This window comes from Urocampus carinirostris, chromosome 3 (assembly GCF_059441175.1).
Source record: "Urocampus carinirostris isolate Australia breed hairy pipefish chromosome 3, RoL_Ucar_1.0, whole genome shotgun sequence".
NCBI classification, from domain to species: domain Eukaryota; kingdom Metazoa; phylum Chordata; class Actinopteri; order Syngnathiformes; family Syngnathidae; genus Urocampus; species Urocampus carinirostris.
The window spans coordinates 30,750,329-30,768,985 of NC_142351.1; the positions used below are offsets into that span (position 1 = coordinate 30,750,329).

General features: G+C 40.9%; 1 protein-coding gene across 1 annotated transcript; it reads left to right on the forward strand.

The window, feature by feature from the left end:
* Positions 1 to 10,501: 10,501 nt before the first annotated feature.
* Positions 10,502 to 18,565, forward strand: LOC148369410 (opsin-3-like). Its single transcript, XM_088331430.1, has 4 exons — positions 10,502 to 10,853; positions 13,669 to 13,994; positions 16,410 to 16,637; positions 18,179 to 18,565. The coding sequence occupies exons 1-4, from the start codon at positions 10,535 to 10,537 to the stop codon at positions 18,416 to 18,418; spliced, it is 1,113 nt and encodes a 370-aa protein (XP_088187556.1). The 5' UTR covers positions 10,502 to 10,534; the 3' UTR covers positions 18,419 to 18,565.
* Positions 18,566 to 18,657: the final 92 nt, after the last annotated feature.

An 18,657-nucleotide genomic window follows, 5' to 3' on the forward strand; every position in this document is an offset into this window, starting at 1 on the left:
TCTAGTTCTTGTGGCATATTTGCAACCAATCAGCAAAATTCCAGCATACATATTTTAAATATAACCAACTTTTATAATATGACAGAGGCTTAAACAATTGTAAAAATCACCAGTTTGGTAAACGCGATAATTCAGCAATACTGAAAATGGTTTTTTTTTTTTTTCGTGATTTTTGAATTTGTTGCAGTTTTAAATATGTCCACTGGATGTCAGCAAAGCCAAGCACTACTCCCAAGTAAAACCACTCACATAAGCTGTTTTGCTGACTTATGATTTATCAACCGGCGAACGCTTGAGAAAACACCCCGCCCGATCTTATTTTACTTAAATTACCAGTCATGGACTTGCTGTTTAAAAAGAGTGTTTAGTATTTAGTGCCTCTTAGTGTTACAAAATATCCTGCATTCAGGAAAAACATTTATTTGAATACTAAGAAGAAATACCTGAACTATCATACCAATTTATTGATTTTTATGAAAAAAATAGGTTGAGAAATTTGAATGTCTTCTACATAGTTGAATCCTGACCTAACGTCGCCACCATCTTTGTCAACTTGCTGCTACGCTGTGCTCTGTGGCACTGGTTTTCGTTTGCATCACACAATACAGTGGTCAAACATGACCATTGTTGGGAATAACGACATAAATACTGCCTTTACATATACTTTATTGGCAGTTTTTTTCAGGGATTCTGTGTTGTTGACTTTAAATCTGTTGAGTTAACATTATTTTTTATATATATATTTTGTAGATTCATAAACATATTTCCTGTTTTTCAGTGTTCATGTATCTCTTGTTTCCTTTTTATTACTGTATTTTTCTTAAGTTAGGTTTTTTTCCATGTGTGCCTTTTTTTCTTAATTTTCCCCCCTTTTTAATTAATTCCATGCATAATTTTAGATAACTGATAATGAATGGTTGAAAAACAACCTGAAGAGCCGTTTGGGACCCGAAAGCCGTTTTAGTGGGCCAACTAAAGGAATTATTATCGGATAGTTATCACACATTTGCTTAATATTAACATTCGTATAACATGTATTTTGTTACATTAAGGTCTCATAGTAATGTTGGATGTTTTGTAAACAGTTTTCTCATGTTAGCCGGAGATAAAACAAGTTTCCGTGTCTCTGGGTTGCGTATGGTAAACTCACATACAGTACACATTGATTTGTGGGGTTTGCAGGCAAGTCGTCTTTGATGAGTAAGAGTAAGATTAGATGAGTAATATTCACATTACCGATGTGATTTGCATGTCTAAGGTGACCCCTGTTAAAAAACCCTAATTCAATACGCGTCTCCGGTTAAGTAAAATATTCGGACACGTCTTTGCAGAAATGGGAAAAGAAGCTTTTAAACTAAAAGTTAGAAAGTTTTGGGTAAATAGGCAGAGGAACCTTTAAAACTAAGGAAAAGGTAGACGTGTCCCTTGGAGAATAGGGCAGGTAAAGGTCCTATATAGTCTCCCTGGGAGAGTAGGGTGAAAAGGTGGTTGTCTAAAAATAGTGAAAATTACATTCTCTACAAGTAAAATTCCTCCCCCAGGGTTTTGTATTTACTCGGAAATTTTCAATTTTTTTGAAAGTAACCACAATAGTTACTTTCAATGGTAACAAGTTACTTTAACTAGAGTATCAGTTACTTTTTATAAGAAGTAGAGAGTAATTACATATATAATTAATTACCAAGTAACATACCCAACACTGAATATTACACACTGGGGCTTTAAGTCAATTGAATTGAATTTTCTTTAATGTCCTACCAATGTAATGAATATTGTTGGCAACGAGATTAGCCATGGCACTCCAAGACAAACCTTTAAAGAGAAAAATAAGTTAAAAGAATGTCAGGATTTGTCGTATTTGAGTCAGTTGAATAAACAACAGACATCTTTATTGCAACAGATTTATCCTACACTTGAAGTGCTACAAAATGGTAAATAGTCTGCATTTATATAGCGCTTTTCAAGTCTATGAAGACCTCCCAAAGCGCTTTACAATGTGCTTCAAACTTACCCATTCATAAACACACTCTCACAGAAACAGTAAACCATAAAATAATATAACAATCAGCAGTAAACACAATAAAGTGAGTTTAATCAAATCTAACTCGAATGCTCCCTTGTTAAACTGGGAATTCCGACTCTTTTTAGAGAACCTGCGTTTTCAGCTTGCCTCACTAAAAAGAGACGACTTTCGGCTCCGTAATAGATAGATAGATAGATAATTTATTCATCCCCGAAGGGAAATTCACATTTCCAGCAGCATCCCTGAGCTGAGAACAATGCAATAATAAAGCAAAAATAATACAATATACAAACACCCATTGTGACGTGCAAATGCCCACTGTAGCGTGTTATATAGAATATCTAAATAGTGCTACACAGAATACATATTGCAATAAAATTCGGTAATATGCAATGTAGGTGGTAATGGCTCTTTGGGTAGTTTTTTAGTCCAATCCATATATTTCATTTAATATGTATTATTATGAAACACTTTAAAGTGGGTAAAATGCAGCAAAATTAACACTAAAAATTGTAAATGAAAAACACAGGAAACAAAAATTAAAATATTTAGTAATTGTCAAGATAAAACCATTTTTTTTAACCTTTTTTATACTCAACAAATTCAAAGTCAACAGTATAAAATACCTGAAAAAAAAGCATTTTGACCAATCATAAGAGAAAAATTGCGTTTCTAATGGAACCGACTCAGTATTGGCGGTAGCGTCAAGTATGCGGGGAGACTTGTCACTCAAACATGTCTGACCAATGGGGAAAGACCCGCCCACTGCAAGATATTTGTGTCAAAATGATTCAATCGGTAGTGAAAAAAAAAACGATTTTATATCTTATTTTCACTTCATTCATGAAAATAAAATACTTCAACTAAAAAAACAACACTTTTTTCTGTTTTGAGTTATATATTTTTTTGCATTTAAACTTGATTTTCTTTGTTGAAAATATATATTTTGAATAAAACAACTTTTTTTCGGATTGAATAATGAAGACACACAATGTCCTACCCGGGCAGCACGGCGGCGCAGTGGTTAGCGCTTGTGCGGCACAGTTCATGTCATGGGAACCTGTCGTGGGTTCAAATCCAGCTCCAGACTTCCTGTGCGGAGTTTGTATGTTCTCCCCGTGCTTGCGTGGGTTTCCTCCGGGCACTCGGGTTTCCTCCCACGTTCCAAAAACATGCATTTCAGGTGAATTGGCCGGTCCAAATTGTCCCTAGGTGTGAATGAGCGAATGAGTTGTCTGTCCCTGTGTGCCCTGCGATTGGCTGGCAACCAGTTCAGGGTGTCCCCTGCCCACTGCCCGGAGATGGCTGGGATGGGCTCCAGCCCCCCCCCCGCGACCCTAATGAGGATAAGCGGTATGGCTGATGAGATGAGATGAGATGAGATGAATGTCCTACCCAAAACATGATCAAAACACAGAAAACATTACTTCGATGTAATAAAACATTTTCAATATAATTAATAAAGAGTGCTTTTTGGAGTGTCAAATATTTTTTTGCATTGAAACACGTTTTTTTCTTTGATCAAACTTTTTTTTTGATCGAAGTATCAAACACTGTTTGAAAAATATGGAAAATTAAATCAAATTATCGCGATTAAACTTTTCCATTCTGACTTGTCTTCTTGTCTGGATCCTTTCAGACTTCTGACACCATGTACAAGATGGACAGAGTCCTCTTTAAACTCAATATGAACGTTTTTTTATCTTCATTTCATCTATTCTCCTCACAAGATTCATTTTCACTGACACGGAGCGACTTAAAAATTATTGACAGTGGTGTCCCTTACTACATCGGCAGTCAGTGGATATGATTTTCGTTTGTAAGCAGGGTTGGGTAGGGTTAATTTAACTTGATTACTTTCAATTACTTTTGGATTACTCCAATACCAAATATGCTAATAAAAGACAAAAGAAACTAAATATGAATAAAATTATGACTCACAACACGTGGTAAGCTTTCTCTCCTGGCTTTGATCTCTTTGATCTCCGGCAAAACTAACATAAAATGCGACAGAAACAAAATGAAAATAAATCCAAACAGCTTGCCAACATCATTTTTGCCGTTCCATGTATTCCGTTACTCCCCAAGCCTGCACAAAATTTAGTCATTTTATTCATATTTAGTTTAGTTGGTCTTTTTTTAGCATATTTGGTATTGGAGTAATCCAAAAGTAATTGAAAGTAATCCAGTTAAAGGAACCCTACCCAACCCTGTTTGTAAGTTACTGTAAGTTATTTTTATTTTTATTTAAATGAAACTGTTTTTTTAATCGAATTGAAGGTCTTTTTGTTTGAAAATATTTTTGATTTAAACAATTTTTTGGATTGAATAATAAAGGCACAAATCTACCACAGTAGCCAAAGTAACGCAGCGCTTTCAACCGTCAGTAACGATAACGGCGTTATAACGGCGGGAAAGTCACGAGTTTAGGAGTTAAATAACGCCGTTACGTAACGCTATTCCCAAAAGCGTTCGACGGGGTTTATCGTTTAACGTCACCGTTTTCATATTCCGGCACGGATGTCAAATGAAAGACGAAGGCCATGACAGACGCCCGCGGAGGTTTCTCGCCTTTCAAACAAGTTGTTTGTTGACACATTTGTCCGTCTGCTGTTAAAGATTATAATAATAAAGACGCCGGCGAGTCCTCAGCTGGTGCTCGACTGAGTTTAGTAACTGACCTTCGCCGCGGCGTTGTTAGCGGTAGCAAACAGATGAGTCTGCGGGGAAGGTGGTCAGACGGTGAGTATCGATCAAGCTAAATGTATGTAAGTGTCAAAGGTGTGTGGTATAAGAGTATTTAGACATTTTGTATTATTTAGCCCATCCCAGGGGTTGAAAAACAGAAATTCATAAAGGCATTCCCAACTTCTAAACATGCAAAATGTAAAGAAATAGTACACGTTTTTTGCATGGAATCTGTATGTATGTTTATTTGGTATGTTTCGATTACCACGGCAAGGCTAGGTGATTAGTGTGCAGACCCACGCTGTGAAAGTCCAGGGTTCAAATCCAGCTACTGCAGCCTCCCTTGTGGAGTTTGCATGTTCTCCCCGTCCCTGCGTGGCTTTCCTCCCTACACCCCAGTTTCCCCTCGCATTCCAAAGACATGCATGTCAGGTAAATTGTCCCAAAGTGTGACTGAGTGTGTTTTCTGTCTCTGTGTGCCCTGCGAAGAAGAAAACCGGGAAAAAAAGCAAAAAAGGAAATGGAGAAAGAGAAAGAAAAAAGGAAAGAGAGAAAAACGATAAAAACGAAACAAAAATGCAATTTTCTCTCTTTTCTTTTCTTCTTTTTTTGTCCTTTATTTCCTTTTTTATACTGTTTTTCTTTTCTAATATATATTCTTATTTCTATTCTTTTCAAAAGAAATAAGGAATGTTTTGCTCACTTAGAGTGTCCGTGTTTTGTCTTCTTCCGTTGTGCTTTTAGCACTCGTTTTCAGTGGCACGGCAGAATACAGCAACATCTAGTGGGAAAATAGTACACAGTGTCCCTTTGTCTGAACACACACACACACACACACACGCATAATATATATATATATATATATATATATATATATATATATATATATATATATATATAAAAAGGATGGGCAGGGCACCTGTATGATGCGGCAGGGGTAAACCAGTCAAAGCTGTCGGGCCCTGCTGTTGAGCAAAAGAGTGTGTTGTGTCACCCTGACCTGAGTGACATGGCCGCTTTCTTCTTGTGTCCCGTTTCATCTGGAGGGACGAAAGCATGACCAACTTAGATGCCGAGATGCCTAACTTGTTTGGGTGTTTGTATATATATATATACAGTATATATACAGTAAGACCTCAGTTATCGCGGTTTATGGGGACCAAACCATCCGCGATAAGTGAAAATCCTCCTTAAATAATTTTAACCATTACAGACCGCAAAGCTCTGAAGCCGCAAACGTCGAACCGCGAAGTAGCAAGGTCCCACTGTATATATGTATACGTGTGTGTGTGTGTGTGTGTGTGTGTGTGTGTGTGTGTGTGTGTGTGTGTATACGTTTTTTGACAATTTTTTGTTTAAGCTTTCTCATAATGGAATGTGGCTGTGTGTCTGGGCCCCTGCTGAATATCTGCAGGCATGAATCAAAAATAACTACAAGGTGTGACAAAGGGACATCCAAGATTGTAATGTTTTCTCAAACAAGTAGATGAAGCTTAAGAGCAGATGTAATTCCGAAAATCTCTTCCATGTTTCTCATTTGTAACCTCCAGGTAGCATTTTTTTCTTATTCATACATAGCCGAGACAGAAAATTAAAGGGCGTTGTGACCCTGTTGTCAGAAAATGGTACAATGGAGAGCCGTTGCCAGTTTGCTTTCCAAATCAAACCATCCAAACCATCAAATAGGCTTATAGAACTTATATATATTTTTATTCTTCAGAATTATTTAAAAAAATGTAATTCCCTCCAGCCTAAAAAACATTCTATTGGCAGAATGTTTTGCTCGTTTTAACTGTATCTTTATTCAACTATACTATAAACTTATTCACTGAGAAAATACAGTGGTTTGAATATACCAGATATTTTGCTGATTATAAAATATATTATTTTATTCGACCTAGTTTTCAGATCTATATCCCTAAGCATAACCAGAAAAAAAACTTTTTTTAAATGTCTTAACTAATTTAATTATGTTTATGTTTTTACAAAATGTGCTAAACATATAGTAAAAGAAGAGACAAATGTTACAAATGTCATGATTGCCTAAGTGAAGTCACCTGGGGCAGTCGTTTGGTGCGCTGGAGCGCACTTCCTGATTGGCTGAGGTTCTCCACTTAAGCGGTCTGCGTCCAAAGGTGGACGTTCGAGTGTACTCTTCGTATCCCTGAGTGTTTCTCCAGACTACAAGGTACCCACGACTTCTCTTGCCTGATTCATGCCTGCCCCCCGTTTTTGACCTGTTTCCGTTCCACGTTTTGCAACCTACTCTCCCGCCCCGGCCATCAACTTACCCGCTAAGCTGCACCTTTCGTCTATCCGTCACGGCTGCCATTTCCGCCCAAAGAGGCTGACGACCAACAAGCGCCTATGTCCCAAGCCAGCTCCAACAACTCTTTCAAATAAAAAATTCTGAAACTAACGCTATTGGATCCGAGAGTCTGTTCTGGTCCTTGACAACAAAATGACAAAATAATTCATCAGTAAGAACCAATATATCAGCCAATGGGACAAGATTTTCATTTTCACTTTATTCCTACTCGTATAATGATACACGGCTGAGTTATCTCTCTAATTTTATTGAACATCGTCTTGGAGAGAATCATGACTAAAGCCCTGGACCAATATGAACTGGAAAAACCAGCTTGGTAGCCTAGATGGTAGGGCGCCCGCTCTGAGACTGGGAGGCCGCTGGTTCAAGCCTCGGCCGAGTCATATCTAAGACTTACAACATTGGTACTCATTGCCTCCTGCTTGGCGCTCAGCATTTAAGGGTTTGAATTGGGGGGTTTGGTCACCTAATGACTAAAATTGCCTTGCCCTGTCTGGCTGTGGCTGCATCGATTCGCTACAGTTTAACTCTACGGGTCAGGTGTATCGACATTTAGTTCTGTATGCATTGATACAAAGAATGACAATAAAAGTAAATTCTATTCTATTCTAAAAAGAACTGGGCCCACACATCAAGGAATGGACTGGTGACCACTTTGTGACGACCCAAATTCAGACCAGGAACTGTCAGCATTGGAGAAAGGTGTCCAGTTTTATTTCCTCTGTGGTTCCCCTAGGACCATGACCATTAAGGGATACAAGAACAGTGATAAGGATCATTAGTCTCCTTTTGTCTTGAGAGACAATGGACTGCGTCAGAAGGTTCACCATGTCAGTTTGATATAGGGCAACGTAGGGTGTGATGGAACAGTCCGATTCTTGAAACACAGTCTTTGTTGCAGTGCTTGCATGTAAAGGCACTCAGGGGTACAGGTGCATAGGTTGCTCTCTCTCTTCACCGTTGGCCTTTGTCCTGACACCGCTGGTCCCTCTTCTCTTGTGCTGTCCGTACAGCGGGTCTGACGCCGTGTCTCCAGGTGCTCCGGTCAGCAGCAGCAGCTTCCCATGAGTTGGGGTTGATCTCAGCTGCTTTCATGTCCCTTTTGATCACATCCTTGAAACGCAGCATTAGGAGATCCTTTAGTAGGCGTCCGTCATCCATTCGCCGAACATGTCCGTGCCAGCAAAGCACTTTTGTGACAGCATTGCAAACATGCTTTGGGAGTTTGCTCATTCGAGTACATCAGTATTGAGAAGGATGGGTCGCAGGCAGCGCACATGGAAGCTGCTGAGGTGTTGTTATTGACGGGTGTAGGATGTCCAGATCTTACTGCTGTAGAGTAGGGAGCTCAACACGCAAGCTTTGTACACAGGGACATAAGCGTTTGTGGTGAGTTTGGAATTTCCCCACACTCTCTTAGACAGTCTCACCATGGTATATGCCAGACATGGGGACTTGAGACTTAGTGACTTGGACTCGAGTCGACTCGAGTCGCTGTTTTTATGACTTGTGACTTGACTTGGACTTGGCAATCTAAGACTCGGGACTTGACTTGTGACTTGACTTGCCCAAGAAAAAAATACTTGGGACTTACTTGGGACTTGAAGGTGAAGACTTGAGACTTACTTGAGACTTGCACATGTGTGACTTGGTCCCATGTCTGGTATATGCTGCTTTTCCATTACGTTTGCTGATCTCTGTGTCAAAGACAGGTTGATGGAAATTGTTGAGCCTAGGTATGTAAAATCCTCGACTACTTCCAAGGTGTGGTCTGCGATGGAGATGCCGGGTACTTTGCTATTGTCTTGGCCCATGATGTTTGTTTTCTTCAGGCTGATGGTAAGGCCCGAATTCTTGGCAGGCGCGGGCCAGACAGCTGCAGCACTTCTGCTGGGATGCCGTCTTTACCTGGAGATTTGCCGCGAGCGAGGGAGTCGATGGCTTTGCTTAGCTCTTCTTCAGTGGGTGGGTCGTCAAGCTTGTCCGTGACAGGCAGGCTGGGGATGCTGTTGATGGCCACATATCTGACAACATTCTCTCTCAAGTAGAGGTCTTGGTAGTGCTTGGCCCGTCGTTTCATTTGCCCGTTGTGGTCAGTGATTGTCTCGCCGGTGGCGGACTTCAGGGGGGGCCGTTTTTCTTGTGCTGGGACAGAAGGCTTTCCTCATACCTTGGAACACGCTGCGAGTATTCCCGCTGTTGGCAGCTTTTTGGAAAAGTTTAGCCAGTATTGGCTGGCGAGTGTCTTGCGATACTCCTCAATTATAAACATAGTATTTACTAATGCGCTGAAAGAAAAGGCAAATGAGATCTGATTCGCAAACAATTTGAGAACCCCGACTCGTGTCGTTTGTGAACGAAACATCTCTATGAGCTGGCTCTTGAAATTGGGAGCTGCCTACCCAAGAGTCAAGAGCCGATTTCCTTCGAGACACTATTTTTCTCCTGTGATTGCTCAAAACATTTTCAGGGATTTTATGCTTTTGACTCTGAATTTGATAAGTATAAAAAAAGGTTGGGCAGCACACTAGCTGAGTGGTTGGCGCATCCTCAGTACAATTCTGATGTCATGGATCAACTCCAACTATCAGCCTTCCTGTGGGCAGTTTGCATGTTCTCCCCGTGCTCGCCTGTATTTTTTCCAGGCACTCCGGTTTCCTCCCACATTCCAAAAACATGCATGCCAGGTTAATTGACTGGTCCAAAGTTGTGCCTGGGTGTGAATGAATGAGTGGTTGTATGTATCTATGAGCCGTGCGACAGGCTGGCAACCAGTTCAGGGTGTCCCCCTACCCACTGCCCAAAGATTGGCTCCAGCAGCCTCGACCCTACTGAGGTGCAGATAATGGATGTTTACTGTTTATATTTGTTGCACTTCAAGTGTAGCATAAATCTGTTGCTGTTGAGGTGCAATACATACTAAAACGTTCTTTAACACAACTACATGTCTGTTTTTTTCAATTCAATTGACTTTGATTCCGCTCAGAAAATATCAAATCAGTTGACATACAACCTATTATGAAAGTAACAGGAATAGCTCCTTTCCCTGGTAACTAGTCACTTTTATAATAGAGTAACTCAGTTACTAACTTTTTGGAAGAAGTAATGAGTAACTACATTACTTTTTTAAAGTAACGTCGCCAAACACTGTTCGTTACAATAAAACATTTTAAACGCTTGTTGTTCCATACCTGGTTTTCTGCATGAATGTCACATAACCAATTCCCAAAACAATATTCTTCTGTTAGCTGAGACCTGAGGCACTGTGACGTAATGTGTTGTTCATAAATGTTCATACATGATTTGTTTGGGTGGGCCACATCAAATTTACGTCAGCTTATATCTGAACTCCGAGCCCAAGGTTTGAAATAATCACCCCCCGCCCTTGACAGCATTTAAGCGTGAATTGGTCTCGCTCTGAGCCAGTGAGAGCTACACGGAGGATGTCAACTGAGTGACATCAGTCCACGATAGCAGGCGGGCATCCCACCGCCATGAACCGGACCTCAGGGCACGACTGGTGGAGCGCGGCAACGCGAAAGCAGTTGACGCACGGCGAACACCGCGTGGTGTCGCTTTTCCTGGGCTCCATTATGATTTTGGGTTTCTTCAACAACTTGCTGGTCCTGCTTCTGTTCTGCAGGTTCAAGACTCTGCGCACGCCCGTCAACATGATGCTGCTCAACATCAGCATCAGCGACATGTTAGTGTGCGCCTGCGGGACGACGCTCAGCTTCGCGTCCAGTCTGCGCTACAGATGGCTTTTCGGAAGGATGGGATGCTCCTGGTACGGCTTTGTCAACTCCTGCTTCGGTGAGTGCGTGGCTGCCTAAAAAACACTCCACTTCAACTCTGAACTTTGGAAGAATGATCGCTACTTGTAGACATTTATAGTAGCTTTTAAGCCGTGCCTGGCAACCTCAGTCAATTGCGCCCCTTATTAATGACTGCAATTGCCTTCATTAAGTCATAGTAAACCTTACAAACACAAAGCGGCACCTATTTACTCACAGCAAGACAGTATAGTACAGCAAAAATATCAGCATACTAATGTTGTCGCCTGCTACCAGTGACCGAGACGATCAGGAGGAGAGCCAAAATGTGCATGACAAGATTGGTCTTTCCACCCCCCCAAAAAATAACATATAAATGCAAACTCACATTGTATTTTGTAAACATAATTTTATTTATCTTATTGCATTTTTCATGTTAGGTTACTATTTGATTGTGTTTTTAGTGATCAGAATGAGGTGTTTTGTATCCATTTAGGGCTCACTTGTATGCTTTTGGGAGGACAGGAGCAGACCAATTAGTTTTTAATTATTTCATATCGGGAATATTTGCTTCTTACATAACTACTTCGAGCTATCCGAGCAAAATATTGGAACATTGTGCGGCACAGTTCTTGTCTTGGGAACCTCCTGCGTGGGTTCAAATCCAGCTCCAGACTTCCTGTGCAGAGTTTGTATGTCCTCCCCGTGCTTGCGTGGGTTTCCTCCGGGCACTCCGGTTTCCTCCCACATTCCAAAAACATGCATTTCAGGTGAATTGACCGGTCCAAATTGTCCCTAGGTGCGAATGAGCGAGTGAGTTGTCTGTCCCCGTGTGCCCTGCGATTGGCTGGCAACCAGTTCAGGGTGTCCCCTGCCCACTGCCCGATTGATTGCTGGGATGGGCTCCAGCACCCTCGCGACCCTACTGAGGATAAGCGGTTGCAGCTAATGAGATGAGAATGAGATGAGATTATATATATATATATATATATATATATATATATATATATATATATATATATATATATATGTTTGTAACTATTTCTGCAATATTATACTTCATTTGGTTTATTTAACTGTGTTTTGTAGTATCCAAAACCGCTTCATCAAACAATATGGAAGATTGTTACAGTTACTCGTCTGATCAATAGAAGGCAAAGATTCAGAGTCATGACATACTTTCCTGCAAAGAAAAGATTTACTCCGGCACATTAAACAAGGGGTAATACTTCAATTTCAAAACAACCCATTTGACTTGATAGTAATGTTAACATAAATAAAAATGTATTAATACAATAATAAACAAACACAATAATCATAACAAAATACTTGTATTGTAAACGCATAAAAACTTGTCTAGTATTATATAAATCCAACATCAAGTAAGGTTTATTTGTATAGCCCTTAATCACAAAGAGTCTCAAAGGGCTGCACAGACCACAGATTATTGCAAACTGCAGACTATTATCACACCATCCTCTGATTTAAATCCTACATGAGGGCAAGGAAAAACTCAAAAACCTTTATCTTGAGAAGGGACAGCACATGAGGTAATACCCCTTACCGGAAGACCAGGCTGTAATGGATGTTGCATTTACAACCAATGAAATTAAAAGTAAAATATAAAATAATTACATTTTAATATAAAATTTCAAAATATAAAAAGGATGGCCAGGTTGCAATGGATGTAGTATTAACAAACAATACATAGATATTATCAACATGAAATATAGGTCATTCATATGATATAGAATAGAAGTGTGTTTTAAGCCTAGATTTAAACAGTTCAACTGTGGTTGCGGATCGAATCTCAGAGGGCAGAGGGGAATTAAATCTGTGGGATGTATATGATTTGAGAAAATCAAACAAAATGATTCATGAACAGTCATTTCCATATTGTCCTCTTATTTAAGACGGATACTTTAAAACAAGTTGCTCCTCCCCCCTCCCCAAAACTGGATAAAAACTTTAGGAAAATACATACATCATAATTGGATATATTAACTGAAATATATGTGAACATTGTTTTAAATTTTCTGGCAAAAAAATAACATTTTGAAGTGAGACCATTTCGAACTTTCTTTTTTCCTAATTACATTTTATAAACATTGGCCCGGTTTTGAGAGCAAACAAGTTTTGTTTTGACCTGTAAGAGGCTCCTTCGATTCCACTGTCTGATAAGTCTCATCTCATCAGCCGTACCGCTTATCCTCATTAGGGTCGCGGGGGGGGGCTGGAGCCCATCCCAGCCATCTCCGGGCAGTGGGCAGGGGACACCCTGAATTGGTTGCCAGCCAATCGCAGGGCACACAGGGACAGACAACTCATTCGCTCATTCACACCTAGGGACAATTTGGACCGGCCGATTCACCTGAAATGCATGTTTTTGGAACGTGGGAGGAAACCCGAGTGCCCGGAGGAAACCCACGCAAGCACGGGGAGAACATACAAACTCCGCACAGAAAGTCTGGAGCTGGATTTGAACCCACGACAGGTTCCCATGACATGAACTGTGCCGCACAAGCGCTAACCACTGTGCCGCCGTGCTGCCCTGTCTGATAAGTGATGATTTTAAAGGTGAAATGTAAGAAAAGGCAGTGCCTTCAATTCATTGATTTATTCAATAAACAGGTGGAATAAGATGACATCTACTGCACCTGTGGAGTTGTGCTGGCATTTTGTTTGTATCTATCAAAAATTTTCCGTTTGCACCAATATGTAGACTTGTGGTCAGCTGGTTTCTAAAGTCAAATTTAATCTCTATCGTTAAAATTGTCAAGCACCGGGGGGCGTGGATCAAATCCATAACAGCATTTCTAAAACTATTAGTGTGTTTTTGGTATGTTACTGTTTAGGTATCGTGTCCCTGGTGTCCCTGGCCCTGCTGTCCTACGAGCGCTACAGCACCCTGCTGGTGCTCAACAAGCATGCCCGGGACTACAGGAAGCCTCTGCTAGCAGTCGGTGGGGCATGGCTCTACTCTATGGTCTGGACCTTGCCACCTTTGCTGGGATGGAGCAGTTATGGGCTGGAGGGAGCCGGAACCAGTTGCTCGGTGACTTGGACCGAACGGACTTCTCGCTCTCGGTCCTACGTCGTCTGCCTGTTCATCTTCTGTCTTGGCCTGCCCGTCTTCGTCATGGTTTACTGCTACGGGCGCCTCCTGTGTGCTGTTAAACAGGTGAGGGAGGGGCCCAATCGCACGCTAAGAGTGGGTGATCCAAGTATCCAGAACTTTGATCGGATCAATGCTATTATTTTTGGATCGATGGTTTCTTCCATTTCTAGCTATCACTATAATAATGTTGTTCGCGGGTCATAAGAATACTGTATAAATACATTAACACTTTCCAATTCTATCGGAATGTCTTTATATTTGATTTGCTCTACTGACTTTTTTGGGGATAATATTGTGCAATCGATATTATTGTAACTGTTTTAGTGACATTGAAATACAGTATTTGTACTTTTAATTGCTGCCCTTTTGGGGGGCTCTGCCTTTACACTTTTGTTCTGTAACAGTTGAAATATAAATATTTTTTTATTTTTTTTAATAGCGTTAAAATTTGCGTTGTCGTTATTTAAAACAACAGTGCATATTATTTAGCACCTCCAAGCGGTAAAAAAAAAAACATTGTTATTCATTAAAAAACAAGATTTATTCAAAATATAATCAGAAATACATCAACTATCATAAAACATCCATTTGTATTTAAAATACTCCAGTTGAGTAATTGGCATTTATTTTGCTTAAGATGAGCCTCACTTACAGGGGGGTCCATGATTGTCCGCCATCTTGCTGCTACAGGTACTCAAAAACTTTCAGAAAAGAAAATGACAAGTAAAATGGAGTGTTTTGGTCCCTTTGAGTCTCAGTAGTTTGAATTCTTGTTTCGCTTTTTAGCACTCGTTTTCACTCGCACTACATCCTACATCTATCAGTCAACTATTACACACATTCCTTTAAACATATATATTTTAGGCACTAAAATATTTGTGCCATGTTTATTGTGATCATAAAATAACTGGACGGGGGGGACGGGTTCAGTTATTTAATGATCATGACATTTCAGAGCAAAAAAGTATCAGTATCGGATCGGTATTGATGAATACTACCCTTTATCTACTTGGATCGGATCGAGACCAATAATCTTAGTGTCGGCCAACCGAACCAAAATTTCAATACTTACTATTTGTACGACCCCTACTAAAAAGTATGGAACCCTCAGACAAGTACACACTCCGACATTTTATTCTGTAGAACAAACACAGATAAAAAGCATGATTTTTTTTTTCTTTTTCCAGAAGTGCAACTCCTTAGCATTCAGAAACACTAAAATGAATAAACTTTGTGGTGGTCAGTAAATGCTACTTTTATAGACTAAGTACAGGGAAAAAATACGGAATCACTCCATTCTGAGGAAAAATTATGGAATCATAAATAACAATCAAAACATATCAGTAGTATTTAGTTGCGCCACCTTTGGCTTTTATGGCAGCTTGCAATCTTTTGAGGTATGAACTTGATGAGTGCCAACTCTATTTCATTGCAGTTGCAAGATAATCTTTGCAAGCTGGAGCCTTGCTGTGAAAAATTGTTTTCAATGTCAACCGCAGGTTTTCAATTGGGTTGAGGTCTGGTCCATTGCAGGCCATGACATTGACTGCATGAGTCTTTCTCCAAAGAATGCTTTTTCAGCAATAATAATGAAACATTATGCACCAAACTAATAAAGTTTGGAAATGTGTAATGCTACTTTATAATTTTAGCCTTCATTGTTTCAGTATACAGTGAACTTTTACCTAATTTAAACTTTCAAATTGTTTAAACAAAGCAAACAAGACAGAGATGACACCACTCATATTGATTGGTCATAAGCGCCTTAGTGAGTGAGTGAGTGAGTGAGTGAAAGAGGGAAACACAGGGAAAGAGACAGGGCAAGAAAGAAACTTTGAAAGAGATAAAGCACAAAGAAACAGAGAGAAGCTAGAAAGAGAAAGAAAGATAGAAAGAGAATTAAAGCGAGAAAGAGATCAAGATAGAAGAATTAGAGATAGAGAAAAAGATAAAGATAAATAGAGAAAGATAAAAAGAAAGTGAGAGGAAAACCAAGGGAGAGAGATCAATAGAGAGAGAAGGGGGAAAAACAGATGGAGAGAAAAAGAGAGAAAAAGAGAGAGAAAGAAAGAGAAGGGATTGGAATGGAGTAATGAAGACCAAGGGGGGAAAGAGAAAGGTAGAAAGACAGTGAGAGAGGTAGAAAGACAGTAAGAGAGAGAGGATGAGGTAGAGAGAAAGAGAGAGACAGAAAAAAAGATGGCAAAAAAAGGAGTGAGATGAAAACCAAGAAAAAAGAGGTAGAAAGAGAGAGAGATTTGGACAGAGAAAGGAATAAAAAGAGACGGAGAGGAAAACCAAGGGAGTGAGAAAGAGAAAGAAAGAGAAAAAAGGGGGCGTGAGAGGAAAACCGAAAGAGAGAGCGAGAGACAGAATATCAAAGGAGCATTTCAGGAGCTGGCCCAAAGAGCCGTTTTGTTCACTAACGACCTATCACTGTATTGACATGTGATGAGGCCATGTCCCTGGTGCCACCAGGTGGGTCGGGTTCGGCGGACGAGGCGGAGGGAGCTGCACATTTTGCTGATGGTGCTCATCACGGTGGTCTGCTTCCTGGTTTGCTGGATGCCATACGGCGTAGTGGCCATGTTGGCCGCCTTCGGTAAGCCCGGCCTGGTCAGCCCCGTGGCCAGCGTGGTGCCGTCCATCCTCGCCAAGAGCAGCACCGTCTTCAACCCCGTCATCTACATCATGATGAACAAACAGGTGAAAAGAGTCAAGGCATTTGAAAAGAGTCGCTTTAGTGTGACTCAAATACAAGTTGGAACACATTCAAATGAATGAATGGTTTATTTTCCTCGTGTTGAGGTTTTTGAGTTCTTCCTTGCCTGCATGTTGGTTTAAGATCGTAACCTGTGCAGTAATTTGAGATATTTTGTGATTAAGGGCTATACAAATAAATGTGACTTGACTTGAATTATCATTAAACAGCTATAATGAAATTGGAAGGCTTCTCAGAGCAAGTAAACCAACTGAAAAGGTAAACAAGTACTAGGGATAAAACAATACATTAAGAATATATAATAAATATGTGCATGCACACATATCTATAAACAGAAGGAATTGTTAATCTTATTTAAATGGACACTGTATTATTTGACACCATTTCTTGTGGTGAGAAGCTCAGTCATCAGGGAGGGACTCTATGTAGAGCAACTGCTCCTCCGCATTGGGAGGAGCCAGTCAAGGTGGCTCGGGCATCTAAGAAGGATGCCTCTTGGACGCCTCGGTAGGTGTCCTAGGCATGTTTCACCGGCAGGATGTCCCAGGGACGACCCAGGACACGTTGGAGAGGCTGTGTCTCTAGGCTGGGCTGGGGACACCTCGAGATCCCGTCAAGTGAGCTGGAAGAAGAAGCTGGGGATAGGGGGGTCTGGACTTCCCTGTTAAGGCTGCTGCCCACGCGACACGACCCAGGATAAGCGGTAGATAATGGATTGATGGATGGATATAATACCATGCAGTTTTTTACTCTGCCATGAACTTTTAACTCATTTCAACTTTTTTATACTGAGCAACTTTAAACCGGAATCCCTGCGTGATACAACAAAATGTCTATAAAAAATATTGACTTCTTAGTGCAGGGAGCACAGCGGCGCAGTGGTTAGCGCGTATGCGGCACAGTTCTGAAGTCGTGAGATCAAACCCCCTGTGTGGAGTTTGCATATTCTCCCCGTGCTTGCGTGGGTTTCCTCCGGGCACTTCGGTTTCGTCCCACTTTCAAAACATGCAAGTCAGGTTAATTGGCCGGTACAAATTGTCCCTAGGTGTGAATGAGCGAATGAGTTGTCTGTCCCTGTGTGCCCTGCGATTGGCAGGCAACCAATTCAGGGTGTCCCCTGCCCACTGCCCGAAGATAGCTGGGATGGGCTCCAGCACCCCCCCGACACTACTGAGGATAAGCGGTGCAGATAATGGATGAATGGACTTCTTAGTGCAACCACACATAAACTACGAAGTACAAGACTTAACTGTACATAAAAAAAAACTAAAAAACAAAACACTGGAAAGAGCGTTGTGTCAAAATATTCTGGTGGTAAAAATAGCATGCTTGCCCTGAGACTCATATTTTGCGACGGATCTGGTCACCACCAATCTAAAGACCAAACCTACACTCTTGCACTGCAGGATTATTGAAGGTGACGATCAGGAAATCCCGCTTTGAAGCCGAGCACATTTCTTTCCAGAAATTGAGGGAATGTAAGTAGCTCACCTGCTTGACTCTGCTCCTTGTCCCACCCCATCAGTTCCACCGCTGCTTCCTGATCTTCTTCCATTGTCATCGCCATCTTAGAGAGACCAGCCAGTGCATCCCGACCAAAACCACCGTAGTCCATCTTAAGCGCCTGACAGCGGGTAGCGTCTCCCTCGCCCCCGACGACGCCACAAGAACGCCCACTAAAGGCTGTGAAGGGGAGATGACCAGCGGCAGCAACTGTGAAAAAATGGAAATTGCTGCAGTGTCGCTGCCCGAAGCCTCCATGTGACATCTTTTGGGAACACAATTGAGGGAACATTGATGAAAATTGTAAATTGGATCCCAGAGCTACCGAGGAGGCGGCAACATGTTCCGACAGTTTACTGCAGGGAATTCTGAACTCGTCTAATATTTTGGGTTGTGAAGGTATTCGAAGTGGAATAAAGGTCTTTTTTCATTTTGCGTCATCAATTTTGAAAATGTAAACAAGACGTCAAGCCTCCCTGTTTTGGCCCCTCACACGTTTCA